The sequence below is a fragment of the Aythya marila genome, assembly GCF_965140915.1.
Source record: "Aythya marila genome assembly, chromosome: 2".
Taxonomy (NCBI): domain Eukaryota; kingdom Metazoa; phylum Chordata; class Aves; order Anseriformes; family Anatidae; genus Aythya; species Aythya marila.
In genome coordinates, this window is record NC_139043.1 from 1,275,974 (window position 1) to 1,302,992 (window position 27,019).

At 59.7% G+C, this 27,019-nt stretch overlaps 3 protein-coding genes across 4 annotated transcripts in view; all 3 read left to right on the forward strand.

Annotated features, from left to right (window-relative positions):
- The first annotated feature begins 397 nt into the window (after positions 1-397).
- Positions 398-5,225, forward strand: CSPG5 (chondroitin sulfate proteoglycan 5). The gene is made up of 5 exons (XM_082752402.1): positions 398-525; positions 1,299-2,541; positions 3,117-3,305; positions 3,908-3,980; positions 5,038-5,225. The coding sequence occupies exons 1-5, from the start codon at positions 459-461 to the stop codon at positions 5,200-5,202; spliced, it is 1,737 nt and encodes a 578-aa protein (XP_082608528.1). The 5' UTR covers positions 398-458; the 3' UTR covers positions 5,203-5,225.
- A 5,421-nt stretch (positions 5,226-10,646) lies between these two features.
- ELP6 (elongator acetyltransferase complex subunit 6) lies at positions 10,647-22,638 on the forward strand. Its single transcript, XM_082752416.1, has 7 exons — positions 10,647-10,937; positions 13,892-13,970; positions 15,169-15,239; positions 19,298-19,425; positions 19,939-20,131; positions 21,154-21,300; positions 21,733-22,638. Exons 1-7 carry the CDS (start codon positions 10,884-10,886, stop codon positions 21,856-21,858), a joined length of 798 nt encoding a protein of 265 aa, XP_082608542.1. The 5' UTR covers positions 10,647-10,883; the 3' UTR covers positions 21,859-22,638.
- A 556-nt stretch (positions 22,639-23,194) lies between these two features.
- The window catches only part of SCAP (SREBF chaperone), a 46,708-nt gene continuing 42,883 nt past the window's right edge, over positions 23,195-27,019 (forward strand). The window contains exons 1-2 of one of the 2 annotated variants that reach the window (XM_082752384.1): positions 23,195-23,218; positions 25,889-25,985. The gene's annotated coding sequence lies outside the window, so the exon portion shown is untranslated. Of the gene's footprint in view, positions 23,219-23,257; positions 23,341-25,888; positions 25,986-27,019 lie in introns of those variants that run through there. The other variant, XM_082752383.1, reaches the window with a different exon arrangement.

The following is a 27,019-nucleotide window of genomic DNA, read 5'->3' on the forward strand; positions in this document are numbered from 1 at the left end:
ATGGGGGGGTCCCGGTGCTGGGATTGTTATGGGGGGGGATCTCGGTGCTGGGATCGCAATGGGGGGGGGATCCCGGTGCTGGGAGAGCTCCTGGGGGGAGTCATTGATGCTGGGGGGGGGGCGCAGCCCCTGGGTCCGGGCTTCTCCCGCGACCATCACCGGCATTTCGGGGCTGAGAGGGGGTGAGGGTCCCACCCCGGTGCCCCCCCATCTGCACTCCCACCCCCCCCACACCCCCCCACACCCCCTCCACGGGCGGAGCCGGTGCCTCCCGCCCGCCCCCAGCCCAGCCCGGCCCGGCCCGGCCCCCCCTTGGCCCCCCCCCAGGCGCGGAGCTCCGGCGGCGGCGGCGGCTGCGGGGCTCGGGAGCGGGGGCTCGGGCGGTGCCGGTGCCGGTCCCGGTTCCCGGTGCCGGTTCCCGGTGCCGGTGGCGGTGCCGTGGCCCCATCCATGCCGCCATGGCCCCCCCGCCCCGAGCCGCCCTCGCCCTGCTGCTGCTCGCCGCGATCGGCCCCGCCGCGCCCGGTACGTGCGGGGACACCGGGGGGGGGACACACACCGGGGGGGGGGTCCCACCGTATCCCCCCCCCCCCCTGCCCAAGGGTGGGGGTCGGTGGGGCTGAGCCCACCTGTGGGAGGGAGGGGGGCGGCCCCCGAGGCTCTCGGGGATGGGCAGGGGCCGGGGGGGGGCTGCGGATGGGTGGGGGGGGGGTGGGGGGACAAGGGGGGGGTTGGGGGTGGTGTGGGGGGGGGCTGGGGGGTGTTATAGGGGGTTGGGGGGTGGTATGGGGGGGCTAGGGTCTGTTATGGGGGGGCTGGGGTCCGTTATAGGGGGCTGGGGGCTGGTATGGGGGGGCTTGGGTCCTTTTTAGGGGGCTGGGGTCCGCTATGGGGGGGTTGGGGGCCGTTATAGGGCGATTGGGATCTGCACTGGGGGGATTGGGATCCGCTATGGGGGGGGGATCGGGGTCCGTTTTAGGGGCTGGGATGCGCTCTACAGGATCCGGAGCCCCCCCCCGGAGGGAGTCGATCCCCTGGCAGGGACTGGATCCCCTTGCCTGGGGGGGGGGGCACGATCCCGTTATGTGCCTGGGGGTGGGGGCTGGATCCCCTTGCAGGGGCGGGATCCCCTCTGCAGGGCTGGATCCCCTCGTAAGGGGGGGGACTGGGGGCAGCAGGGGCGATGCTGGGGACCCCCGGGGGTGTCACAGCCTGGGGGGGGGCTCCCAGTGCGAGGTGGATCCCGGGGGGTGCTCGGGACCCCCCCTGACACCGCCGTGTCCTTGTGCTCCCCGCAGCGCCCCAGTGGCCCCCCCATAATGGCAGCGAGGCTGAAGGCAGAGCCTGGGGGGGGGGCGGCTCCCCGGAGAGGGACCCGGCAAACAGAGCCCCCCCGGGGACCCCCAGCAACAACAGCACCAACCCCGGGGGGGTCCCAGCGGCCGGCGAGACCCCGCGGGGACCCCAGCTAGAGCCCCCCGGGGGGGGCACGGCCTCCACCACCCACCCGGCGCTGGGGTGCCCGGGCTGCGCCGCCGCCGGTGGCGGTGGGGAGGGCGACGCCAGCGCCTTGCCCCCCACGCCCGGCTCGGCCGAGGACAACGAGGTGGCCACCGGTGTCACCTGGCCCGGTGACAGCAGCAGGGTGGCCATCGGGAGCCCCGAAGAGGCCGGCAGCGGCGAGCACCCCACGAAGGCCTCGCCGCCGGGGGGGCTCCCGGCCTCCCCGCCGAGCGTCCCCGGCCTCCCCAGCCCCGCTTTTGGCACCGGTTCGGCCGAATCCGAGCTGCTGCTGGCGGCCGGGGGCTCGGCCCCGGGGTTGGGGGACTCGGGGCAGGAGTTTTGGTCGGCCTCATCCAGCCCGGCCCCGGCGCAAGGGGCTCGTGGCCGTACGGAGAGGACCTGGCTGGAGGTGCTGGAGCCCGGCACGGCCGCAACGCCGCCGCCGGGCACGGCCGAGCCTCCGGCCCCCGAAATCATCGACGTGGATTACTACGAGCTCTTCGAGGGCGCCGAGGGGTTGGGGGGTGGCCGGGGGGCCGGCGGCGCGGCTCGGAGGGAGCCGGGCGGCGGGGCCACGCCGTGGGGCCTCCACGAGCTCTACGACGACTTCACGCCCTTCGACGAGTCGGATTTCTACCCCACCACCTCCTTCTACGCCGAGGGCGACGAAGAGGAGGAGGACGAGGAGGATGAGCTGGATGAGGAGGAGGATGATGAGGAGGATGAGGAGGAAGACGGGGGTCTGGAGGACGAGAACGGCTACCGGCCGCCCCCCTCGGCCGTGCCCCGCGTCCCCCAGGCACCGCGGGGACCCCGAGCCAGCCCCCGGCCACCACCGAAACCCCCCGGTGCCAACGGGGGCAGCCCCCCAGCAGCGCCGCGGCCCGGGGAGCGCCTGGTGCCGGAGAACGGCAGCGAGTGCCGGAGCGGCTTCGTGAGGCACAACGGCTCCTGCCGCTCCGTCTGCGACCTCGTCCCCAGCTACTGCCACAACGGCGGCCAGTGCTACCTGCTGGAGGGCCTCGGGGCTTTCTGCAGGTAGGGATTGGGGTGACGGGGGGGTTGCTTCGCCCCGGGATGCGGCACATCTTAGGGGGGGGGCACGTCCCCGTGGAAGACGTCGGGGAGACCCCCAGCAGCATCCCGGAGGAGGGTGCAGGGTTTGGGGTGATGGTTGGGTGCCCCATAGCTGGCCCGTGTCGCCTTCCATGGGGCCGTGTCGCCTTCTATGGGGCCGTGTCCCCTTCCCCAAGGCCACGCCGGGGGCCGGGGGCTCTCCATCGCCCGCTGCATCCAGGCAGGAATTGGGTCAGGGCTGCGCGGACGAGGCTCCGGCCGCGGCGCCTGTCGGGATTGGCACAAGGGGGGGGGGAGACGGACACGGGGAGGGCTCCAGCAGGGCTGTCCCTGCGGGGCCACGCTGCCTTTGGGGCAGGAATCCCCCCGGTGCCATCCCCTTGTGGGGTCACGCACTAATCCCATCCTCACCGGTTGCCGTAATCCGCAGATGTCAGCTGCACCCGGAGCCCCCCGGGGGGGGGATTTGGGGTGCGTGTTGGGGTTTTTTGGGGAAGGGGGGGGGAGGACGGGACCCTGACCGCGTCCCCTCGTAGGTGCAACACGCAGGACTACACGTGGCACAAGGGGACGCGCTGCGAGGCCATCGTCACCGACTTCCAGGTGCTGTGCGTGGCCGTGGGCTCGGCCGCCCTGGTGCTGCTGCTGCTCTTCATGCTGACCGTCTGCTTCGCCAAGAAGCTCTACCTGCTCCGGACGGAGAACAGCAAACTGCGCAAGACCAAGTGAGCGGGGTGGCACGGGGGGGACACACGACACGACCCCAAAACCCCTCGCGTCCCCCAAAGCGCCCGTCCCCGCGTGCTTTTGGGGTGGCACGGGGTTGGGGTCGGTGGTAGAAATGCTGCTGCTGCTGCTGCGTGGTTAATCCTTTTTGAGCCTCTACTGGTTCCAGTTCATCTGCCCCACTGGGAACTGGGGGCACTGGGTTGGGGAGGGGGTGTGATGGGGTTTTGGGGTCATGGGGGGGTGGGGGAGGCTGCCACCGCCCCTCTGGAGATGCTGTGGGGTGGGTGAAGGTCGGGGTCCTGTCCCCTCACCCCGTCCCCAGCCACTTTTCCCCCGTGTCCCCGGAGCCAGGCGAGGAGAAAGCGCTCCCGGCGCGGGTCCCTAATGAACTGTTAATTAGCGTTTGCCTGGGCCAAGTGTAATTAGCAGCAAAACTCCTGCCAGCCCTCGCGTCCCCCTCCGTGGCCGTGACTCCTGCCTGCCCCCGTCGCTCCCTCCACCTGGGGGCACCCCCAAAGACCCCATTCTCCCCCTAATCACTCCGTGGGGACCCCCACCCCAAAAAAAAAACCCCATGGCACTGCTCCCCCCCCGGCAGATACCGCACCCCGTCCGAGCTGCACAACGACAACTTCTCCCTCTCCACCATCGCCGAGGGCTCCCACCCAAACGTAAGGATGCTCGGGGGACACCGGGGGGGGGGGGGGGGTCCCCGTGCTGCTGGGCTTTTTGGGGTTTTGTGGGTTTTGGTCCCACCACCGCCGCTTTTTTCGGCTTGCCACAGAGAGACGCCAAGTGCCTCGCCGCCTGCGAGCCGCGGGAGGAGCGCGGAGCCCCCCCAGCCCGGGCCTGAGCCGTTTTCCCCGTCTTTCGACCCGATTTTAGCACCCGTAGTGCCTGTGAGAGACCCCCCCCCACCCGGCAGGAGGCTCCCGCTTCTTGTGCCCCCGTCCCCTCCGTGCCCATTTGGGGCTGCGTGATCCCCAAACCGGAGGGGACAGCAAGGGGGGGGAGAGGGGGACACCCCAGGAAGGGTTTTTTTTTTTTTTTTTTTGGGGTGCGGCGGCACCAGGAGCGGAGGATAGAACAAAATGCAATAAATCAATAACAAAATGCAATAAATTAATAACAAAATGCAATAAATCCCACCCCACGGGGCTCCTGCCAGCGCTGCCTGGGGTCGCTGCTTGTCCTGGGGGGGGGGGACACACGCGGCGGTGCGTGGTGGGCACGATTTTGGGTGCTGGAGGTGCCGGGGGCTCGCCTGGGAACGAGCAGGGATGGGTTGAAACCCTTTTGTCTGCCCTTCCCGTGGGCTCAAAGCCACCAGGATTCCTTCTGGGGGATTTTTTTATTCCCCTCGGTGCCCTACAAGGGGCTGGGGGTGTGGGAAAGGGGAGGGGGGTGAGGTGGTGGTGGCGGCACGCCGGGGAGGTGGGGGCCTTTCCGTGCCTAAAAAGGGGGTAGGGGACGGAGAGGGGCTCTGCCAGGGAACGGGGACAGCACGAGGGAAAAGGTTTGAAACCCCAAAAGGGTGAGAGTGGGGGGAGAGAAGGGAGGAGAGGGGCTCGGGATGGGGGTGCCCAACGCTGGAGGTGCCCAGAATTGGGGTGCTGGGGGTTTTGGGCACCGGGAGCCGAGGGGAGCGCGCCTTGGGGTGCTCCGTGGGGGTCTGCCCACCCAAAATCCCCAAACCCAGCCCTCCTTCCTCTCTCTTTCTCTCTCTAGGACGACCCCAACGCCCCCCACAAGCTGCAGGACTCCCTCAAATCCTGCCTGAAGGACGAGGAGCCGCCGAGCATCCCCAGCGCCGCGCCGGCCCCGCCAGAAACCGGCAAAGGGGGCGAGCCGGGGGGCTGCGGGGTGCCCTGCCTGCACAACAACCTGGCTTAGGGACCGGGGGGGGACACCCTAAACCAGGCTGGCCTCCCCGTGTCCCCCCCGTCTCCCCGCCCGTGGCATGCTTTGGTGTGTTTTGTACAGGGGGACAGCGCGGGCAGCGCCGTGTCCTTGGGGTGTGTGCTTCGTGCTCCGTGTCCTGCCGCTTGGCTCCGTTCCGCGCCGTGGTTTCTAAGCCTCTGCTGTTACCGCGCCACTTTTTGTTTTTTTTTTTTTTTTTTGTACTTTTTTGGTTTTTTTTTTGTTTTTTTTTTTTTTTTCCCCCCGTCCCGCAGCCCCAACCACCCCGCTTTTTTTTTTTTTTTTGAAATATGAGTCAAAACGTCAAAAAAAAAAAAAAAAGAAAAAGAAAAAAGGGGAGATGTTGAAATAAAAGTTTTTTTGTTTTCTTTTTTTTAAACTTAAGCCTCTCTTGCCGGTGTCTGCGCTCTCCCAACACACGTTGCGGCTGCTAACCCTGACCCTAACCTCAACCCCAAACCCAACCCTAACCCTAACCCTAAATCTAACCTCAACCCCAAACCCAACCTTAATGCTAAAACTAACCCTAAACCTAACCCTAACAGGAACCCTAGCCCCAACCCCAATCCCGACCCTAACCCCAACCCCAACCCTAACCCTAACTCCAACCCTAACCCCAACGCTAGCATCAACCCCAACCCCAACCTCAACCCCAACCCCAACCCTAACGCCAACCCCAACCCTAACCCTAGCATCAACCCCAACCCTAACCTTAACCCCAACCCCAACCCTAACCTTAACCCCAACCTCAACCCTAACCCTAACCCCAACCCTAGCATCAACCCCAACCCCAACCCTAACCCTAACTCCAACCCCAACCCCAATCCCACCCCCAACCTCAACCCCAATCCCAACCCCAACCCCAACCCCAATCCCACCCCCAACCTCAACCCCAACGCCAACCCCAACCCCAATCCCGACCCAACCCTAACCCCGACCCCAATCCTGACCCTAACCCCAACCCCAACCCCAACCCTAACCTCAACCCCAACCCCAACCCCAACCCCAACCCTAACCTTAACCCTAAACCTTTCCCTTCCCTTTTCCACGGTGGCGTTGGCCACGCTGCTGGTGGTGTAAATCAGGAAACCCCCCCAATTTCCACCCGGGCTCGCAGGGGGGACGCGGCTCCGTAGCTCCCTGCCCGCTCCCTGCCGGAGAGGATCTGGCTGGTTCCTTGGGGGGGAGAGAGAATAAATTAAGCAATTAATCAAGATGTGATTATCAGCGTGCCGTGCTCGAGGTGAGCTCCCCGGGGCCGGGCAGCGCTCAGGCTGCGGCTCGTCGCCTTTTGGCTGCTCGTGGCGCTCGCCATCGGCCGCTGGAGGGTTAATTAATTAATTCCCAGCCCCGTTTTGGGGGATTAACGCCCGGGAGCTGGCTCGGCACGGCCCCATTTCGGAGCCCTCTCACCTCCCCAAAGCTCTCTCACCCCGGTGCCCCTCTCGCTCCGGGGTTTTCATCCCTCGCCGTGCCTCAGTTTCCCCTCCGGCCGCTGCCACGTCCCCATCCCGCTGCCTGCCCCGAGGTTTGCCGGAGGACCGAGGAGCCCCGTGACTTTTTCCATCCCCGTAGCCTCCTCCCAGCACACCCAGAGACCCAACCCCGTTAAATGGGGAGCTCGGGGATGGCCATTAAATTTAAATGCCTCGCTCGTTTCCTTTTAGGGGGGGGTGGCTTTTTGTGGCCGGGTGACGGCTGGCACGGGACACGGGACGAGGAGAGGGGGCTGGCACGGGAGCCACGTTTGTCCTCATCCCTTCCCTCGTCCCCTTTTCTCCCTCGGACACGTCCCGGGAGCAGCGTGGAGACAAGGAGCCTTTCTTCCCTCGGGCTGGCCATAATCCCGATGGCGTAAGGGGCACGGAGGTCGGGCTGGTGGGACCGATCCCAAACCCTCCTCGGCCTCCTGGACCGTCTCCAGGAGCTGCCAAAACCCCATCCAGCCCTAAATGCACACACGGGGGGGGGGGCTCCTGGGGACCCCAGGGCATCTCAGCTGCTAAGGGGAGCCCCCAGGTGATGTGTGGGGACCTTGGTGGCCACGGACAGGGGGATGCCACCGATTATTCCTTGATCCCAGCCTAACAGGGAGCAAACCCCGCGCGAAACCGAGCCCGCGCCGGGTTGAACCGAGAGGAGGAAAGGAAAATCCTCTTAGCTGGGCAAAAACTGAGCGCTGCTGAGCGTGGGGAGAGCAGCTGTGGCTGTGTTTGCTGATGCCAGCGAGGCTCCCACCCCGCTCCGTCGCCGCTTTCCAGCTGCGGGGCCGGGGGGACCTGCAGGGATTGGGATGAGGGGAGAGGCAGGAGGCGAGGAGGAGGCTGAGCACGGCCTGAGCTCGCTCCTGGCCCTCGTGAAGGGATGTGGAAGGCAAAGAAGCCAAAGACAAATGGGCTGAGAGCCTGGGTGAGGCTTTAGGGGCGCTGGCAGGGCTTCAGAGGAGCGCCGCGAGCAGCAAACCCAAAAGGAAATGCCCCAGGAACAGGCTTGGATCCGTCGCCGGCTCCTCGCTGCCCTCGGGCTCGGGAAAAAGGTCGGCAGAAAGTGGGAACGAGGTCGGATCACCAGGGACAGCCACACGGGGGGCGCAGGCACGTGGGGGAATCCGACCGGCCAAATCGAGATGGGAATAGAAAGCAGAAAGGGCAACGACAGCAGGAGGAGGGAGGGGATGGCAAACAAGGGGCTGAGCACTCAAAGGTTTGGTAAAACCAGCCCTAAACACGCCAGCTGCAATGAATAAGGGAGGTGCTCTCCACCCAGAGAGCATTAATTGGGGTAAATGAGAATAATAAGCAGTGTACGTGGCTTGGAGAGGGATTTTCTGAGCTTTATCCTCAGAAAACTGGCTGAAGGCACCTGAGACCTGATCCGGGAGCCCCGGCTCGGGGCCAAGCTCTCCTTTTTGCTAGGTGAGACCAAAAGGCAGCAGGGAAACACGGGCCGTGCTTCAGGGAGCTCACAATTCCACCGCAAAGAGCCGGCAGATGGAGACAAGCCGCTGGGCAGACAGCACAAAGCAACGGAGGCGACGCTGGGCTCGGTGCCCCCGTTTGATCCCCGTGGAGGTGTCTGTGCCATCACGTCCCTGGGGGGCTCCTCGGAGCTGGAAAAGGCCCCGGGGAGTTTGCTTCCAGTTGTAAAATGACCTGGAAACTGAACCCAACCCTCGTGCATTATTCCCTCCAGCTGCTTTCTGCCACGGCAGGGCCGAGCCCTGTTTCTTGCTCGTTAACCTCTCCTGGCCCCGAAGCCCTAATGATCCTTCATGCTCCTTTGGCTGCCCAGCACTTTGATTTTGTTTGGGAACACCCCGGGCAGCTCGGGATCATCAGGGGAGGTAAAGCAAAGGTTTTCTCCCTAAAAAATCTCTCTTCCCACACGCTCACACCAAGGAGCCCGGTGATTTCAGTTAACCCTCCCCACCGTGCTCTTGGGAATTGCTTCAAACGCCGCACGGTGAAGTGTTTTGATGTGTTTTAGTGTTGTTTTATTTTTTTTTGGTGAATAATTGCTTTTTTTGCCACTCGTTTTGGTCCCACATGGCTTAACGGTAAGCAGCACGGTTACCTACGGGTGCCACACGGCTCCTCGATGCCATAGGTGCAAGGTTTGCTGCATTGCAAACGCCACAAAAGCAAAAAAAGGCAGGATTTTATGTTTCATTCACAAATGGAAGGCTCTGCGGCTCCTGGAGGAGCTGGAAGGGAAGCGCTCCGGGGAGAGAAACGTGACGGTGCAGGCAAAAAGGTGGCCAGAAAACGCCCCGATCAGGGCTCTCCCAGCACATGGGAGAGCCCTGAGGTAGGAACAGCTCCCGGCTCTGCCAAATCCCTCTGTGAGCCAAACCCCAAGGGCTGGGAGGACAGGAGGCAAAGGGAAGCGAGGGAGTTAAGGCAGGGAGCCCGGCCGGAGCTGGTTCCCCACGCCCCGAGAGCGGAGCCGGGTTCCCAGCGCTCTGAAAAGGGTAGGAAAACAAAAGCCCAAGCGATGCGGGCTGTTAAAGCAGCTTTCAGCTGAAGCTCCTACAGCGAGGAAGCCGTCCAAGGGAAGGAGAGGAAGCCCTTTCACAGCTCTGCAACTGGTTAAAAGGCAGGAAGCACGGGGCTGACCCCAAAAAGTGGGTTTACTGCAGCAGAGAGAGGTGGCAGGGGGGGTATCTCGGGGTCTGGGGGCCTCACCCAGTCTGTGCCTACGTTCTCTGAAAAGGGTTGGGGAATAGGGTGGCAAATTTTACAGATAACACACAAATAAACATCAAAAATAAAGGGGGAAGAAGAGCTGCAGCGGCTCGACCAAATCCCCACGCAGCCCGCTGGCTTTTCTGCAGCTCTCCCAAACCAGAAGATGGGGGAAGCCTGAGGCTAAGGCGAGCGCTGCGTGGTCCCAAAACTCTTCTCCCAAACCCCCAAAATTTGCAGCTCAGGGGCTTCCCAGGTTGCCCTCAGATCTCTCCTCCATGGCTTAGCCCCTTTCTCCTACCAACTCACCCTCCTAAGCCCACAAAACCCTTGAATAGTGATAATTTGTGGTTCTTTCTAGCCCTGTGCTAACAGACTTGGGTCTCCTGGCTCTTGCTCGGCGCTTGCCATTTCTCAGCATCTCCTGATGCCCCCTAATGCTCGCAGCAGACGAGGCAGTGCTGGGACCACGCAGCTCCTCCAGTCCCCTTGGCACATCCAGTGCTCCACACGCCTCCCTCAGCCGGGCAATCCTCCTTTATACTACAAAAAAGAGAAAAAAAATGACAAAAGTAAATAAGGAGCAAGCACATTCAGTGCCAAAAAACGCGAATCCAGGTGCGGGGGGTGAAAATAACTCTACGTGATTTGGATGTTCACGGCTGCAGGCTGTAAATGAGCTGTTATTACTCGGGGAAGAAGCCAGGAATGATGTCGGCTCTGCTGTGAGAGCCCCAAATAAATGCTCTTCAGCACCCTGAGGTGTTGGTGACTTTTTGGGAAGTGTTGAGGACATTGGAGAGCCCTCGTGAAGCCACCAATGTGCCATGGCTTGGGCGAATGGCCGGGTATTGAGGGTGGTGGCTCGAGGTGTAGGGTCTGGGGGGAGTCCCGGCACTGGTGGCGGACCCCAGGGGTGATACTGGGCCCAGTCCCGTTACTGGTGTGGATGATGGGGGCAGGTCTGTAGGACTGAGGTGACCACGAGGCAGGCTGAGGGAGCCCTGGGGCTGAGCACTGCCAGCAGGCGGATGGATGGCACCGCACAACCACGGCACCACAGCGGGGTCGGGGTGCGAAGGGACCCCCAAAAACCCCCCCATGGCCGTGCTCAGAGCCCCCAGCCCTCAGGCTGCCCCCAGCCCCATCCAGCCTGGCTTTGGGCACTGCCAGCGGTGGGGCACCCCCAGCTCCTGGGGGCAGCTGCGCCAGCAAAACTGTGACAGATTTCCCCCTAATTTCCCCCTAATTTTCCCCGGCCGCCATTTTAACACCGGGGGGACCCCCGTTAATGGCGGGGGGGGGCTCATCCATCCTCCTCCCCCCCGCTCCCCTCCGTGAACACGGAACCGGAGGAAGGGGAGGGAGAAGAGGGCTCCGCCTGCCGCATGCGTGGCTGTGGTGTCCCCCCCCCGACACGCACACACAGCCCCGGTAAAGGGCAGCGGGAGGCAGCGGCAGCCCCCGGCCATGCTGGGGGAGCTCAACGAGCTCCTGGGCGCCTCCCCTCAGCGCCCGGGCACGGTGAGGGGGGCGGCGGTGGTGGCGGGAAGGGGGGGGTGATGGCGGAGGCGCGGGGGGTGCTGGGAGTTGTAGTCCGGGCGGGCGGCCGCCATGGCGCGGGCACGGCCACGCTGCCACCACAAGCACTGTCCCCATCACCACTATCAATGTCACTGCTGTCCCCATCTCTGCCCCTTCTGTCCCCACAACCCCGCCTGCAGCCCCTAAGGGGGCTGCCAGGCTTCTGCCCCCATCGGGCGTGGGGCTGCTGGGGGCTGTGGTCGTAAAATGGCTGGGCAAAAGAGTTGCCCCAAATGTTTTCTAGCCCCTCTGATGTATGTAGCCTGCTTTAGGCTGCTCTGTTCGTTTATTTTGTCACCGTAGGGTGGGTTTTTGGGCTAGTTTGCGAGTCCTGTGAGGAGTGGCTGAAGGAAATGTGGGTGTTTGGTATGGAGAAAAGGAGGCTCAGGGCAGAGCTCATTGCTCTCTGTAAATACCTATAAGGAAGGGGTGGGGAGCTGGGGTCGGCTTCTTCTCATCGATAAAATGGATAGGGCTAGAGGGAATGGCCTCAAGTTGTGCCAGGGGAGGTTCAGGTGGGAAATGAGGAGACATTTCTGCTCAGAAAGAGCAGTCAGGCATCGGGACGGGTTGCCCAGGGAGGTGGTGGAGTCACCGTCCCTGGGGGTGTTCAAGGAGAGGTTGGACGTGGTGCTTGGGGACATGGTGTGGTGGTGGCATTGGTGGCAGGGGGTGGTTGGACCCAATGATCTTGGAGGGCTTTTCCTGGGAGGGGGTCTCGATGGATGGGGAAATCAGAGAGAAAATCGGGGGGAAGGACCGTGGCCAAGCGGCATTGTGGTTTGATGCTGCAGCCCTGCAAAGTGGGGCTTGACGCAAATTGGGAATTCAGAAGAGCAAAACCGACAGGAGGTTTGGCCTCGAGATCCCGAGTTTTGACTTGGCAGCGTAGGCAGAACCTAGCAGAGGCGCCAGGCATCTGTGCGGGGAATTGCCTCAGATTTGTGTTGGCTCTTCCATCAGCCGGGGATGTGGACTTCCTACAACACACCCAGATGTCCTACCACACCTGGGCTACAAGGGCTGGCCAGAAATCAGTGTCCTTCTGCGTTTAAAAAGCACCAGCCCTTTGCAAATCTCTTCCCATCTCTGCCTTTCCATTTTCTGCATCGCCGCGGTTAAATCCGCGCCATTTTCCGAGTGCTGACTGCAGGGCTGGTAGGTGGAAGAAGCTGCTGCCTGCGTGGGTGTATCTGAGATGTCACCACTGAACGCTTGTGACATCTGCCGCTGCCCTGCCGACTGATTTTGGCAGTTTCTAACAAGTCGCTGCAGCTTCTGCTTCGTAGCCTGCAGGTGGAAAGAGCGCGAAAGCAGCGTGCGGAGAGACCAGGGGCAGGCAGAGGGAGAAGGTGCTGCAAGAAGAAGGCCTTCCCTTTGAAAGTGCTTCATCCCAAGCCATTTCTGGCCTTGAGAAGGATGTGCAGGTGGGGGATGAGGGTCAAACTATGCACTCCCACGAGCTGTGGGGCAGCTGCTGCCTCTGGAGGTGCACGGTTCGGGCATTCCCACCCCTCACGTACATGTTGGTGATGGAGAGTTTTGGGCACAGTCTAAGCAGCTGCAGTGCGACAGCCAAGTGAGGATCAGCAGGATAAAAGGTCAATAATGGGAAGTTTTGAAGAAGCTAAATAATGTATGCTCTGCATGGCAGCATCCCACTGTGTCCTGCACAGCGTGCGTGGTAGCGAAGCGCAGAGCTTTCCGAGAGCTGTCAGGTGGACTTTGCTTCAGCGGGCACGAGGAGGGACGTGGGGCTGCCTTCAGGCTGACTGAATACAGGAGAGGAGTCCGAGGGGATGGAGCAGGAGCTGAACCAAGGAACACTTGAGCTTGTGCTATTTTAACAGAGATCCCTCCAGGCTTCACCTCTGAGGGTGCATCCCGGCGAGATTCCCACCGTGTGGTGCCTCCTGCTATTGTAATGACCACTGAGGTGCACCCTTTTTTTTTTTTTTTGCATGGAAAAATGCTCTCTGGCTGGGGCAGAGCAGCCTCTCTGGACCCGAAGTCCTGCCTTGCATCCTGTGCAGACACGTTTATATATTTGCTGTTCCATTAGCACCACTTCACAACACGTGTCAGGCATCGGGGAGCTGCCTGGTAGATGGCTTGCAAATTGCCTGTGGGTAGCGTGCTTGTTGCTGCGAAGGGCTTTTTGTTTTTCTTCTAATAGACTGGAAAAAAAAAAAGCATTGGTAAGTTCTTTGTGATTAAAAACAACCCTTCTGTGATTTGTATTGATTAAAGAGAAATCCTGGCTAAGGTTGTAATGGCAACAAGCGCCTTGATGAGACGGGTGCTGATAACAAGCACGCGCTGATGAACTGAATTAATTTCCTGCGTGATCAAAACAAGGTTTATACTTCGTGCGGGGAGCTCTGCTCCTGTGGCTGTATTTAAATGGTACAAACATGGTCTGGGGTTACATTCAGCAGGGCTGGGAGGACTGCCTGGGACAGTGGGAGCAGGGGAGGGAGCAGATCTGGTGGCTCTTGTCCCCGTGTCACCTGCGCCACTTTGTGCAGAGGGAGGAGGAGAGCTGGGAGGTGGAAATTGCTCTCAGCCACCCGTGGTGGAGGTGTCCAGCACCAGGAGCGTGAAAGCAAGCTGTGAAAGCTTCTTGGTGGGCACAGAGCGAGGGGTCCCGCCGGGTCTGAGTCCAACGTAAGGGCTTTCAGGTGGTGGGCAGAGCTTCCACGGAGAGCTCAGCATCCACTGCTGCCTCTCCACGGATCAGCATCCCTTTGTAAACGGATGGGTGGCTGCAGTGCTGCTTCTGCCTCCTCTATCACCTGCAGATCCTCCTCTGGCTGCAGACCCAAGCAGGCACCTCGTCTACCCAGATGGAGCCTCTCGTCCTCTGTTCAGTTCTTTTGCTTCTTCTTTTCCAGGGCAAATTCACGCTGCTGCGGGACACCAGGACGGACGGCAGCTTCCTGGTGCACCATTTCCTTTCCTTCTACCTCAAAGGTACGTGAGCAGCAGGGCTCTGCGAGGCAAGGGCTTGTCTTCGCCTGGTCCTTGGAGCTTCCTTCCCCGAGCAGTGATTCTCCTTGAGCAGAGGCTGGTTTTGCAGAGCACGTGGCGTCCCTGGATTAGCACAAGGCGTCAGGATTTATGGATCCCAGTCCCGGCTTGTTTTTGGGACGTGCTCCATAGCCTTGGGCGCTTGGGACTTGCCCCGTAGCCTTCATCTCCCTGCAGCTCGTTTCGTCATCAGCGCAGGGCAGGCTGGAAATCACAGGGGCACCCCAGAGCGAGGTGATGAATGCGGTTCCTTCGCTACCAAGCCTTTCACAAACACAATTAAAATACAGCAGGAACAACTGAACAAGTAGATAAGCCGGGAGCGGGTCAACAAACAAACAAGCAGAGGGTTCGCCGAGTTGCCTAATTGCTTTTTGGCTCACCTTTCACCTGGGAACAACCTGCAGAGAGGGCGCTGGGTGCTTGGGCTCCTCCAGCTTTCTGCTGGCAAAGCAGCCGGCCCCGCAGATGTGCTCAGACCAAACTTCTCCACCTTGAAACTCAGCTCTGAGTGCTGTGGGGCTGAGAGCATCCTGCCCCCCAGCTCCAGCTTCACCCTGTTTTCCAAAACGAATCCCCGGCAGGGAGGAGCAGGCACAGGGATCTGGTTCGTGCCCAAGCCACAAGGCCGGGTCGTCACGTGCTGGCTTTCCCCAAAATCACGTTTGAGCGAGGTGGCTTCGTCAGCGTTGCTGGTTCTGGGTGTAATTCCACACAAGGTCACTCGCTCTGCGAGAGCCAAAACAGGGACTTTTTGGCACGCCAGCGGTTTCAGTAGTTCGTGTCATGGTCGGCCGCTGGCCTCCTTGCAGCAGGACCAGCAAACAGTGCAGGGAGATCCCAGGGCAGAATGGCATGAAACAGAAAAAAAAAGACCTACATTTTTTATTTTTTTCCTCTCTTTCCCGTTCTTTCCATTTCTTTTTAAGCTGACTAAAATTTTCCCTAAATCGGGGGAACCCACGGAGAGGTGAAAATTGGGAGCCCGGCCGCGAGCAAGCGGAGGGGCTGCCTCGACCTGCCTCACTTCCAGGCTTTGGCAGACAGATCTGCAGCCTGGCTGCTGTGATTTGTGTGCCTCCACAATGGCAGCTTGCAAAAATTCGAAATAATAACGCGCCTTTTTTGTCTTCTCCCCCAGCTGGCTGTAAGGTTTGCTTCGTGGCCCTGCTCCAGTCCTTCAGTCACTACAACATCGTGGCACAGAAGCTGGTAAGTCTCCTGGCACGGGTGAGTAATTCCAGGCCCAGTTTTTGTTTTTTTGGGGGGAAAGAAATGAGGATGAGGGATGGGAATTGCAGGTGAGCACAGATTCACGGGTCTTGATGGGGCCGACCAGGCTTGGTGCTGCTGCAGCAGGGAACAGAGGGATGTGGTACAGGACAAAAGCCAGGTTTAGGATTAGGATCAGGCTTGTCTGATTAGGATGCTCACTGCAGCAGCCCCACCAGACCCCCCCGCCTGCTTTCTTTAGGTTTAGAGGAGTTTTCTGGCGTTCCCCAGACAAGCCCAGCCTGGTGGGTGTAATTTCACTGGTGCAGTGTCCATAGGGCCTCTCTGTGCTCCTGCACATGGCACAGGAGGGCTGGCTCTATCCTCTGGCCTGTGGCTGCGTTGTCCTGAATCATTTTGGGCTGAAACACCCGTAATTCAGGATGATATCTGCGTGCTGCTCTTGGCCTCTGGAGTCCTGTAAACGTGGGAGGAATTTTGGTTTGGTATGTCACCTCATACTCCGTTTTCACCCTTTAAAGGGAGATGAATGGTCTGAGAGCTCAGACCTGAGCTAATTAAAAGGGACTGAGCAAACGAAGCATTTCCACGTGAGGCTGTGACTCTCGGCCAGGTGCTGAACCTGCGTTTCCCCTGCAGAGCGCATCCCTGCTGAGCAAACCAGGCGCTGTGAGCACCAAATAGTCCCTGCAGACAGCAGGAAACCTTGGGGGGAGCTTGCTGAGAGGGATGGGGACCCCCTGACCGTGTCTGCTCTGAAAGCAGCACCACATCTCGGTGGGTTTCTTCACGTGGGGAAATTTCCTGGCATGCAGTGTGCGTGCGGGCTCGCAATAGGCGGCGGCGTCATCTCCCTCCTGGGGGAGCCCAAAAATCAGAGCAGACGGGTGCTGTGAGCTCGTCCTGAGCCCCGAGCAGCCGGAGGTCGGACCTCCGTGGGTTATTTCTGTCGGGGTTTCCCTAAGGTCTCGCCTTTGCTCGCTGCCTAAACAAGCACCTTGGGTGGTTTTGGGCAGGGTGGTTCCGCTCGTGGACCTGTTTAGGATCAGAGCCCTGTTTATGAGTGGAATTTTGGGATTTGCTCCGTTCGCAGCCGGCAGCGTGGGTGAGATCCGAGGCAGAAATCCTTCCCTCTGCGGGCTGCTGGAGCCAGGGGGACAGGATTCAGACTTTGCAGCGGTGTCCTGTGCTCCCCATTGAAATCTGGTGTTATTTCCCACTTCCCCACAGCGTTGCCAGCTCTCAGCAGCCCAGAACCAGTTCCTTATCTCTTGGCCAAGTGCAGCGACTTCTTTTTTACTTGCAGGAAGAAGCTTCCCTGATTTTTTTTGTGTTTTTTTTTTTTTTTTGTGCCTGCCCTTCCTCCGCAGTAACGGCTTCACCTTTTCCTTTTCTCCTCACCCCGCTCCTGAGGATCCACGCTGAATTCTGAGGGACAGTTAATGGTGTTACGGCCTTCCAGACAGCACGCTGGGCTGTAGGAAGACTTAATAGCACCGGGGCAGCTTGCCAGGTCGTGGTTCCACCCTCATTTTTACAACGTTTGCTTTCTTTTAAAGGAAAGACGCATTTATCCCCGCTCTTGCCTGCTCCCCCGTCCTGTGCTGCGACGCCGAGACCCCAAAACTGAGGACACTGCCTGCTCAACCTCTGCTTGCCCCTGCAGGTGCTGCCCTGCAGGAAAAACCTCGCTGGATCTCCTCCTCACGGCGCACTTTGCACCGTGGCTGCTGCTCGAGTTCGTGACCGCTGCCTCGCCAGCTCTCGCCTGCAAATATTTTGCTGGCCAGCGGCGAGTTTTTTGGCTTTTAGGGCCGTGGGTGAGAGCCGTTGTGCTCCTGTGTGGAGCTGGCAGCCCCCGTCACGCCGGGCTGTAATTTCAAAGGCATCTCCGGGCTCGATCGATAAGGGACGGGTTGCCAGAGATAAGGTCTGCGGGCGATAACGGAGCGTGGCGCTGCGAGGTGGTGAAAGCTTTCAGGCTGTGCTGCGGCTCCACAGCGAGGACGTTTGTTGTGGCAGGCCTTTTAGTGGCCGAGCAGGTGCCGTTGGCTGTTTTGGGCGCTTTTCTCACCGATTTTGAGCTGGCCGGGGGCTTCCCGTGCTGCTCCCTGAGGTGCTTGCTGCTCGGGTAGGCTGCAGCTGCGGTGCGGTGGCGTTAAACCTCATCCAGTGCTGCATCTCTGGGACCTGGTTCCAGCTGGAAAATGAGCCTGGACGTGCTGGGTTCCCCCAGGAAGGTTCCCCTAGGAACATCAAGCACTGAGGGGCTCAAATTCCCCCGTTAGAGCCATCCACACGCTGCCCCAAGCTGCCTTTCCTTTGGGCTGCCTCCCTGCCCTCGATTCCTGAATTACCAGTATCAAGAGTGAGCTTGGACACTGGTTTAAGTGCCAGTGAGACTCCTGCAGGCTCCAGAAATTCCCCGGGGGCTCAGGGCCGTGAGGCTGCCCCAAATCTTAGCCCTGCCCCAGGTATGTTGGTGTGGGTTTGCAGTAGTTTAAGAGGTTTGTGTTAGCTCTGCGCCCCTGCCCTGCTCCTCGCGGGGTTTTAGTCAGGAATTATCACCCAGCAAAGCTGGATTCTGCTGTCTGGAGCCCTCTGCAGGAAGGGCAAACTTGGGGCCGAGTTAGGAACTGGCTGGGCACAGGTCTGGAGCCCTTCACCCCTGGCCGTGACCGAGGACGTTGCCTCCGAGCCCTTTCCTAATTGCTGCAGGCAGCAATTCCTGAAGGGATCTCTTCCCCTTAGGATTTCAGCAGGGCAGGGGGAGAGGTGTAAATCTGTCTTCCCTGTCATCAGCACTGAGCCCGTGGCAACTGCTAAGCCCTGCAGGAGCTCGGGGTTAATCCTCCTGCAGAGGACCTCGTCCTTATCTGCTCAGACCTCCTCTCCTGGGGGGCCCTCCGTGCTCACAGAGCAGCCCCTGGCAGGGGTAGCTCATCGATCAGGTGCTGGGGATTGCTTTCTGATCTATTTAAATAAAAAAAATAAAGGAGGGAGGAAGGTGAAACGCTTGGAAAACCTCCAGGGCCTCTTCAGAAGGAGGTGCTGGGAGCGTGCCAGGCACCGTGCTCGAGCTCCTGGGGGAAAAGCTGCTCCGAGCCATCGGCTCCGGCGTCCCCAGCTCTGTGCCCAAGTGTCCTGCAGCTCCCAGCAGGGCAAAAAGCAAAAAAAAAAATTAAAAAATAAAAAATAAAAATCAGGGAACTGCTCTCTCAGCATCCTCGCTTCTGGTTCCTGGCCCCTGGCTCAGCGCTGCTGCTGCTTCTTGAGGATTGCTGCACGGAGCAAAAAAACGTTTTGATTTCTGAGAGTCCTGTTGCGAATTTTCACCCAAAACGGGGGCTGAGGCAAGCTGGGGGGCTGCGGAATTGCCAAAAGCCGCCCTTGGTGGTAAAGGAGGATGAGATTGGTGAACCGAGCCTCGGGTTGGGATCCTCTGTGTGTGTGTGCCAGGGCTTTTTGTGCTGGATTTGCCCCGTCTCGAGGCAGGCTGAGAGCAGGAGCCGGGGCTGCAGCTCGTTGTTGTGGCCCCTTTTCCTCCTCCAAAGGGCTGAGGCTGCTTCCCCAGCCGTGCTGCCACCTCCCAGGTATCAGGGTGCCCAGCTCGTGCCCTCCTCCAGGCGCGTGGGTGGTGCTGAGGAGCTGCCAGGGCGTCGATCTTGCCACAGCGATGATTGGAAAGCAGCAAAAACCCTTTAGCCAAGGAGGGGAAGCAATCAGCACCTGCCCACACCCTGCCCCTGTCTTCTCCCTGACTCTGGATAAGAATTTTCTCCCGTGCTGTCCTCCCAGGAGCAATTCCAGCTCATTTGCACACCCCAAATCACTGCAATTTCTTTTTTTCCCCCTGGCAAAATGAAGGGAAGTGACGGTGTCCACCAGCTCGTGCAGTTCCAGGAGTCACCGAGGCAGTGGCTTTATTTCAGTGAGATGAGATCTGATCCCAAACAGCCTCGCTGATCCTCTTGGATCTGCTTGCACCCTTTTTCTGGAGCTGTTTGCTCCACGCCGTGGTGTTTTCCTCTCCGCAGGGAGTCAGCCTGACAGCCGCCAGGGAGCGGGGCCAGCTCGTCTTCTTGGAGGGCCTCAAGTCCTGCCTCGACCTCTTGTTTGGGGAGAAGGAGCCGTCGGGAGAGCCCAGTCCTCTCCAGTTCCTAAGGTAAGCCCCTCTTCTGCTGCAGAGCAATTCCCCTCTGGTTCCTGCCAAAGCAGGGAGCAGCAGCGAGGCCCTGGGCTGAGACCAAGCTCCCCTTGAGCTTCCCTCCAGGGCTCAGTAGCTGTGCTTGACACCGGGACACACACTGGGATGGAAATGCCAGCACCAAACACATTGCTGTGCTTTCCCTGCTGCTCAGAGAGGGATTTTGCCCCCCCTTTTCCAGCATTTCGGGGCAATTTCTGCTCCCATCCTCGCTGCCAAGCGCGTTGTAGCTCCAGAGGAAGCGTATTTCAGCTCTCCAGCTGGCTTTTTGCGCAAATAACTCACAACCAACCAACCCAAACCCTTTGGGGTCGGGTGCAGGGGCTGGCAGGGAGGCACTGAACCCAGTTGTGGCACAGCGTTGGGGACAGCAGGGGTGGCACGGGCTGGCGATCCCCTTTTTGGGTCAGCGGGGTGAGGAGAGGGACGCGAGGGCGGGCAGAATCCCTCAGGGTCTCTTTTTAATTCCAGCGGGAGCACCTCCAACCTCAAAGCCCTGTTTGACTTCGTCCGGACCTCGCTGACACCCGCCGAGGGCGACTCGTGGCAGGGCCCCGTGCTGCTGGTGGACGACCTCAGCGTCCTGCTCAGCCTGGGCGCCTCGCCGGTGGCCGTGCTCGACTTCATCCACTACTGCCGGGTCGTGGTGTGCTCTCAGCTCCAGGTAACACTCCCTCCGTGTGCTTCAACATCCCAGAGCCTCTGGAGGCAAAGCCTGGCTTTGTCTCCTTTACCTTCCTCTGCCTGGTAGGGTTTTGGAAGGCTTTGTCCCTCCAGACAGTTCAAATCATCATCCCAAGGCCACTTTTGGGGGGTTGCATCAAAGCCTGGGGTCCCCCTGCAAGGTTCTTTGCAGCTGGTTTCCCCGGAGGTGCTGCGGGAAGGGCTCCCCGTGCCCCTGATGTGTCAACAGAGCTTTGGGGTGGAAAATGCCGTTTTTAAGAGCTCTCCAGAGGTCGCTGCTCACCCCCATTTTTGTGTGCACGGGGGGAAGAGGCAGCTTGGGAAGGTGACGAGGAGTCTTGCAGGGGACAGAGATGAAATTCCAGCTCCTCCTGTGGTTGGAGGGACTGGGTCTCTGCTTCCAGCAGCCTTCAGCTTTTGTTCTGACAAAACCCAGCCAAAATTCGTTGCAGCCACATGCATCCTTTAATATTTACACCACGGCCACTTCTCTCTTTGCCTGAGTGAGAAATAAAATAGACAGCGTCAAATTTTGTTGTTCTCCACCTCGAATCGTGTCGGGGTGTTTGCCCTGTACGTCCTGACAGGGGATGTTCAGCTCCCTGGGAATATTTACCTCCAAAGCAGCTAAAAAAAAAAAAAAAGATAAATCACGCTAACACGCTTCTATTTCTGCCCAAGATGTTCCGAAGCCTTCAAGTACATTTTAATTGATTGTGGCTTTGGTGTTATTTTAAGCCCTTGGCAAGCTGCACGGGCTGAGGCAGAGCCTCTGGGGAGGTTTGTAACGGAGCTGGCGCACACACACCCCCATGGATATACGGCGTACAGACAGCAAGGTGTGTCCGAGAGGGGTCTGTGCCTTATAATTATTATCCCAGGGGACTCCAGAAGCAGGGGACACACCAGCAGATGCCCGAGCATTTTCCTCTCGCTCCCTCCTCTTCCTCACCCCCAGCGGGTGGGCGAGGGGCTCAGCGCCTCCCGGCTCTCTCCTTCCAGGGGAACATCGTGGTGCTGGTTCACAGCGGCGAGGATGGAGCAGACGAGGAAAACGAGCTGCTCGGGACCGCCCTGGGTCATCACAGCGACCTGATCCTGTGGGCAGAGGGGCTGGCCACCGGCTTCTGCAAAGATATTCACGGAGAGGTAACGGAGCAGCGTGGTCTGCAGCCCCCAGCGTGGTCTCCAGGGTTTGCTGGAGCCCCCGGACCCTTGTGGCTGCGGTGGGGATGTCTCAGTGAGGTCCTGCCCCCTGGAGACTTCCCATTTCTGCGGGATGGAAGGGGTTTACCCAGCACCAGGCCCTGCGCCACGGTGATCCAAAGGGATAATAGCTAGTTCCTGTGAAACTTTCTCAAATTATCACCTCCACGGATCTCAAGCCTGGCCCGGAGTGGTCTCTGTTGGGTTGGGAGGGCAGCGGGGTCGCTGGGGGCTGCCCCCAGGGGTGATAAACTGTCCCCAGGCACCGTGTGATGGATTTTGTGACAGTGACATCCTTCCCTGGTGGCGCTGGGGGGCAGAGGGTGAGGATGCTGCAGCCCAAAGGTTGATGTTCCTCTTCCTTTCCCTTTGCAGATCAAAATAATTAAGAGGCTGTCGCTGCAGTCAACGGAGCAGGACGTCGTCCAGGTCTACCAGTACAAGATCCAGGAGAAGAACGTCACCTTCTTCGCGAGGGGGCTTTCTGCAGCCGTGCTGTGATGCAGCCAGCTCCAGGACAGCACCTTTTTGGCAGAGTTGCCACCGAACCACCCCGCCGGCCTCACCCCTGCCTTCCAGGAGCAAAACTCCCTCGCGGAGAGAGGCTTCGACGCGACACGCAAGCGTGGGCAGCGGCTTGCCAAGAGCTTATTGCATCCCTTCGTCCTCCCACCCCGTTCCCAACCTACCAAGGCCACGAGGAAGAGCGAAAAACGGCCGAGGGTGTCCCTCAGAGCGTGTGAGCACAGGCAGGAGGGTGCCCCGGGGGCCCGGGCGTGCCTCGCCTTTTCCGCTGGTGCCAGGCGGTGCGGCGGCGGCGTGGCGGGGAGCCACCTCCCCACCCTGCCACTTGGCGAGGTGACGCAGAGAGGGCGGAGGAGGTGGGAGCGTGTGTCGCAACCCTTACCTTTCTCCCAGCTGGGGCGGAGAGGTTTGCTCAACGCCCCGTTAAAAAAAACAAAAAAAAAACAAAAAAACCCCCACGGTGCTATTTATACGGCTGCTCACCTCGCCTTGCGCTGGCGTTAAGCCCTTGGGGCGATTGCTCCTTGCTTTATTTTCCCTCTTTTCACATAAAACTGGCTGTGTCCGGGTGTTTGGGGTGTGAGCTCCCAGGGTCAGCCTTGGCTTTGGGTGATGGGTGCTTGGGTTTTTTGCTGTGCCCTGACCCTAACCCCTAACCCTAACCCCTAGCCCTGTTAACCCTAACCCCTAGCCCCCTAACCCCAACCCAATACCTGTCTGCACTTGAAGCACAGCCTGTTATTAAAATATCAAACATATATTGAAATTTTCCGGCACCTGCCTGTATTTAAAATGCTTCTGGGGGCTCCTGATCCCTCCTTTTAATTAAAACAAGGATGCGGGGAATTAAATAACCACCGCCGGTACCCGGGACTTGGTCGGGAGCTCCCCTGTGAGGGTGCTGGGGGGCACACGGAGGCGCTGGGCTGCGGGGGGAGCGGCCCTGGGGTCCTCGTCCCGGTCCCGGTCCCGGTCCCGGTCCCGGTCCCAAACCCGAGGCCCCGGCCCCAGCCCCTCCACGTGCTCCGCCAGCCCCCGGCCACTTCCGGGTTCTGGCGTGAGAGCCCTATAGCCACGCCCACAAATGGGCGTGTCCACGCGGGTGTGGGCGGAGCTACAGCGCTAAGGGGGCGTGGCCTGGCTGAGTGGGGCTGTGCGGCCAGGCAATGGGGGGGCGTGGTTTGGTAGCGAGGGGGTGTGGCCTAACGGGAGGTGGGCGTGGTCACGGCGACGCCGGCGAGGGGGCGGGGCCTGCCCTGCGTGCTCGCGCCCGGCGGGGGGGGTGGGGGCGGGGAGCGCCGGGAGCGCGCGCGCGGGGCCGGCGGGCGGCCGTGAGGTAAATCCCGCGGCGCCCCGGGGAGGGGGCGGGTTTAAGGCTTAAAAACGGGGCTAAAACGCCTCAAAACGGGCCAAACGCTGCAGGATCGGCCGCAGCGCGCCGCGGGGGGGGGCCGTGAGGTGAGGAGGGGCCGCGGGGGAGGGGGGTGGGGGGCGTTGAGGCCGGGCCGCTGGTGGGAACCCCCCCAAAAAAAATAAAAGGGCCCAGCCTCGGGGCCCCCTCCCCGAATTTCTGCTCGGGAGGAGGCCGCAGGGGGGGTGTGGGGCTGGGTTGGGGCCTATTCGGGCTGTGCTGCGCTTCCGGGGGGTGTGTGGGGGGGAATCGGGGTTTTTTTGGGGCGGTTTGGGGGGATTTAGGGGGATTTGGGGTGTGTGGGGGGGGAGTGGGATGGGGGAGGGAGGGGGAGAGGGGATGAAGGTGGTGGGGGGTGGGCAGGGGGTAACGGAGGGGATGGATGGGGCAGGGAGGTGCTCATCGGGTGGGTGGGTGGGTGGTCAGTTGGACAGGTAGGTAGGTGGGTAGGTAGGTAAGGAGTCAATCAGGTGGGTAGGTAGTCAAGCAGTTAGTTAAGTAGTCAATCAGGCAGGTAACTAGGCAGGTAGGTGGTCAATCGGGCAGGTAGGTAGGTGGGTAGGTAGGTAAGTAGTTGATCAGGTAGGTAAGTAGTCAATCAGGCAGGTAACTAGGCAGGTAGGTGGTCGATCAGGCAGGTAAGTAGTCGATCAGGCAGGTAGGTAGTTGGGTTAGGTGGTCAATCGGGCAGGTAGGTGGTCAATGGGGCATGTAGGTGGTCAAGCAGGTAGTTAAGTAGTCAATCAGGCAGGTAACTAGGCGGGTAGGTGGTCAATCAGGCGGGTAGGTTGGCAGATAGGTGGTCAATCAGGCAGGTAGGTGGTCAATCGGGCAGGTAACTAGGCGGGTAGGTGGTTGATCAGGCAGGTAAGTGGTCAATCAGGCGGGTAACTAGGCGGGTAGGTGGTCAATCAGGCAGGTAGGTGGTCAATCGGGCAGATAAGTAGTCAGTTGGGCAGGTAGGTAGGCAGGTAGGTAAGTAAGTAGTTGATCAGGCAGGTAGGTAGGTGGGTAGATGGTCAGTCGGGCAGGTAGGTGGTTGATCAGGCGGGTAGGTGGTCAGGCAGGCAGGTAAGTAGTCAATCGGGCAGGCAGGTAGGTGGGTTAGGTGGTCAATCAAGGAGGTAGGTGGTCGATCAGGTAGGTAAGTAGTCAATGAGGGAGGTGGGTAGGTGGTCAGTCAGGTAGGTAGGTGGTCAATCGGGTGGGTAGGTAGTCAAGCAAGTAGGTAGGTGGCCAACTGGGCTGGTAGGTAGTCAGCTAGGCAGGTAAGTAGCCAATCAGGCAGGTAGGTGGTCAGTTGGGCAGGGAGGTGGTCACTAGGTGGTCATTTGGGCAGGTAGGTGGTCAGGCAGGTGGGTAAGTGGGCCATCAGTCAGTCACGGGCTACCTTGGGGCTGCCCCAGTGCTGTGGTTCCCCGGGGACTTTGTGGTGCCGCGAGGATGGCTCGCCCCAGCTGGCGGCCCCAGCCTTTGAAGTTTGGTTAAAGTTTAGGAATCGATTTCTGGCCTGGAGAGCAGATGAGCACGGTAGGACGGGCGAGGACGAGACGCAGGCAGAGCTGGTTGGGTCCCCGAGTGCTCTGCTCGTGGTTTCGTGCCTGCTGCCCGGACACCAGCACGATCCCGAGCGCGGTGCCCGCTTATCTGCCGGGCTGGTTGCACGAAAAAACGCTTCCAGTTCCGACACGGGGCACGGTCTCCTCCGTGGTGAAACCTGTAGCTGTTCTGACAGCACGCCGGCCTGATAAATTTAGGATTAGACGAGCGGTTGTGTAACGCAGAGAGGCGATTAGCTGGCTTGAATTCACCAGGAAGGAAAACACCCCGGGATTTTCACCGAATCCTCTCGCCGAAACAATTCCTCTCAGTATTTCCAGCCACAGTGCTGAGCTCCACACAATGCTGGGTATTTTTCCAAACGTGATTTCAGTGTAGCAGCGTCACAGAAGAGCAGAGAAAAATCTGTTTTATTATTTTTTTCCCCCTGAGGAGCGTTAAAATAGGTTTCTGAGTGTCCCGATCTCAGCGATGAGTGAGATCTGTCGGGCTTTCTCTGAAGGCAGCCGTGCAGTCGGGGTTCTTTTCACTCGGTTTCTTGTCCAAGTTTGTGTGTTAATGCATAGAAAAGTTGGGTTCTTCTTCTCTGGTGAGCAAAGAGTTTAAAAATACAACAGGTAGAGCCTGATGAATAAAAATATTAATTTCTGCGGTGCAACTGTATAGGTAGCACGCAGAGGGGGACTTGGCAGCGCTCTGTCCCCGCAGGGATGCGGGTAGCCAGGCTCCAGCTCTGTCCCCAAAGGGCTCGAGGTGCTTCCACAGCTCGCTTTGCCCCCCGAGCCCAGCCTTGAGCATGAACCAGGGGCAGAGGTAAGGCTGGGTTACGGCTCCTGTGGACTTCAGGAAGCAGAACGGCCGAATTCAGGCTAAATTTGAAGCTGGGGGGGTGTTTTCTTGCTGAGATCTGTGGCTGCCCTGCTTCTTCTTTAATTTAAATGACAAACCGGCCCCGTGCATGTCGTGGATGTGTCCTGATGCATCCTGCTCGCTGGATGGTTGCCTTCACCTGAATCTTTTCTCTTGTGTCCTCAGCTGAAGGCAGTCTCGGAATGGCCGGAGCCTGTCGTGCCTAGCAGGATTGGATTCCCTCGGGAAGAAAAACCGAGCCTGAGCTCCTGGCAGCAGCACGGTGAGTCTCAGCTGGAGCTGAGGAGAGGAGGAGGGTCCTGAGGGTCGCCTTTCTTTGCTAAAAAAAGCCCAACGGCTCGTGAGTGGAGCATTGTGATAAAGATGCCGGGGGGGATAATAGCTGGTTTGTTTGGGGAAGACAATGCCCGAGCCAGGCTTCCAGGCTCGTTATCTCACAGAGGAGTTTTTGGGGATTGTTTCGCTGCTGGGAAGAAGGAGCTCGGTGAGCTGCCAGTCCCGGCTTTTTTGGTTATTAAAAAGAAAAATATTTGGTTCTGAGCGGTGCTGGAGCTGGCAGAAAGCTCCCCGGATCGGATGCTGATGGTCCTGGTGGCTTATTCGGGCTTGCTGAGCGCTGCTGCTGTAACCTAGAACCTGCTGAAAATCAATCCCGTGCAGGTGAGTCACCGGACTGATGCCTGCGTGCGCTTGTGCCTGGAACACCTGAAGGTGCAGGCTGACATTTTAGAACGAAACCCCTTCTGGTTAGAGTTGTGCGTGACTTTTTTTGGGGGGTGGGAGGGGAACGACGTAGGGAAATACACGCTGAGCTTGGGTTCTTAATTTTTGAGTTCTGTTTTGAGGCAAACGATCCCGTCTAAGCTGTGGGCTTGGTTAAACCAGGGCAAAATAACCCTAGCAGAGATCACCAGAGCTAGCTGCTGAATTCGATTCATTGCAGGTGGTGAAAAAGGAAGGTGGTGAAGCAAAAGGTGCCCGGAGCCTCGGTGCTGGCAGTGCAGGCTGCAGCAGCAGGAAAATGCCTGAAAAAAGCTCTCCTGCCCTTCCTGAGCGGGTTTCTGGGTGGTGAGGAGACGTCCAGACACCATGAGCCAGCATCAGTGGCTCTTTCACGTCTCTTTCTCTCCTACCAGAGAAGTTTCTTTCTGAATTCATCACTTCAGAGCCCTTCCAGCTTCTGTTTTAGTTTATTGTCTGTACGTCTTGGAACTTCAGTCCCCGAAGCAGAAATGCTTCGCTGGGGGAATATTTATGAAGTTCCTGGTAGTAACAGATACCTTATTCATCCGTACA

What these genes read in the sequence shown, in the direction of transcription:
- CSPG5 (XM_082752402.1), top strand. Translation starts at nt 459, where the DNA reads ATGGCCCCCCCGCCCCGAGCCGCCCTCGCCCTGCTGCTGCTCGCCGCG. An exon ending in GATCGGCCCCGCCGCGCCCG is followed by an intron (nt 526 to 1,298) that starts GTACGTGCGGGG and finishes TGCTCCCCGCAG; the next exon opens with CGCCCCAGTGGCCCCCCCAT. An exon ending in GGCCTCGGGGCTTTCTGCAG is followed by an intron (nt 2,542 to 3,116) that starts GTAGGGATTGGG and finishes GTCCCCTCGTAG; the next exon opens with GTGCAACACGCAGGACTACA.
- ELP6 (XM_082752416.1), top strand. Translation starts at nt 10,884, where the DNA reads ATGCTGGGGGAGCTCAACGAGCTCCTGGGCGCCTCCCCTCAGCGCCCG. An exon ending in CCCCTCAGCGCCCGGGCACG is followed by an intron (nt 10,938 to 13,891) that starts GTGAGGGGGGCG and finishes CTTCTTTTCCAG; the next exon opens with GGCAAATTCACGCTGCTGCG. An exon ending in CCTTTCCTTCTACCTCAAAG is followed by an intron (nt 13,971 to 15,168) that starts GTACGTGAGCAG and finishes CTTCTCCCCCAG; the next exon opens with CTGGCTGTAAGGTTTGCTTC.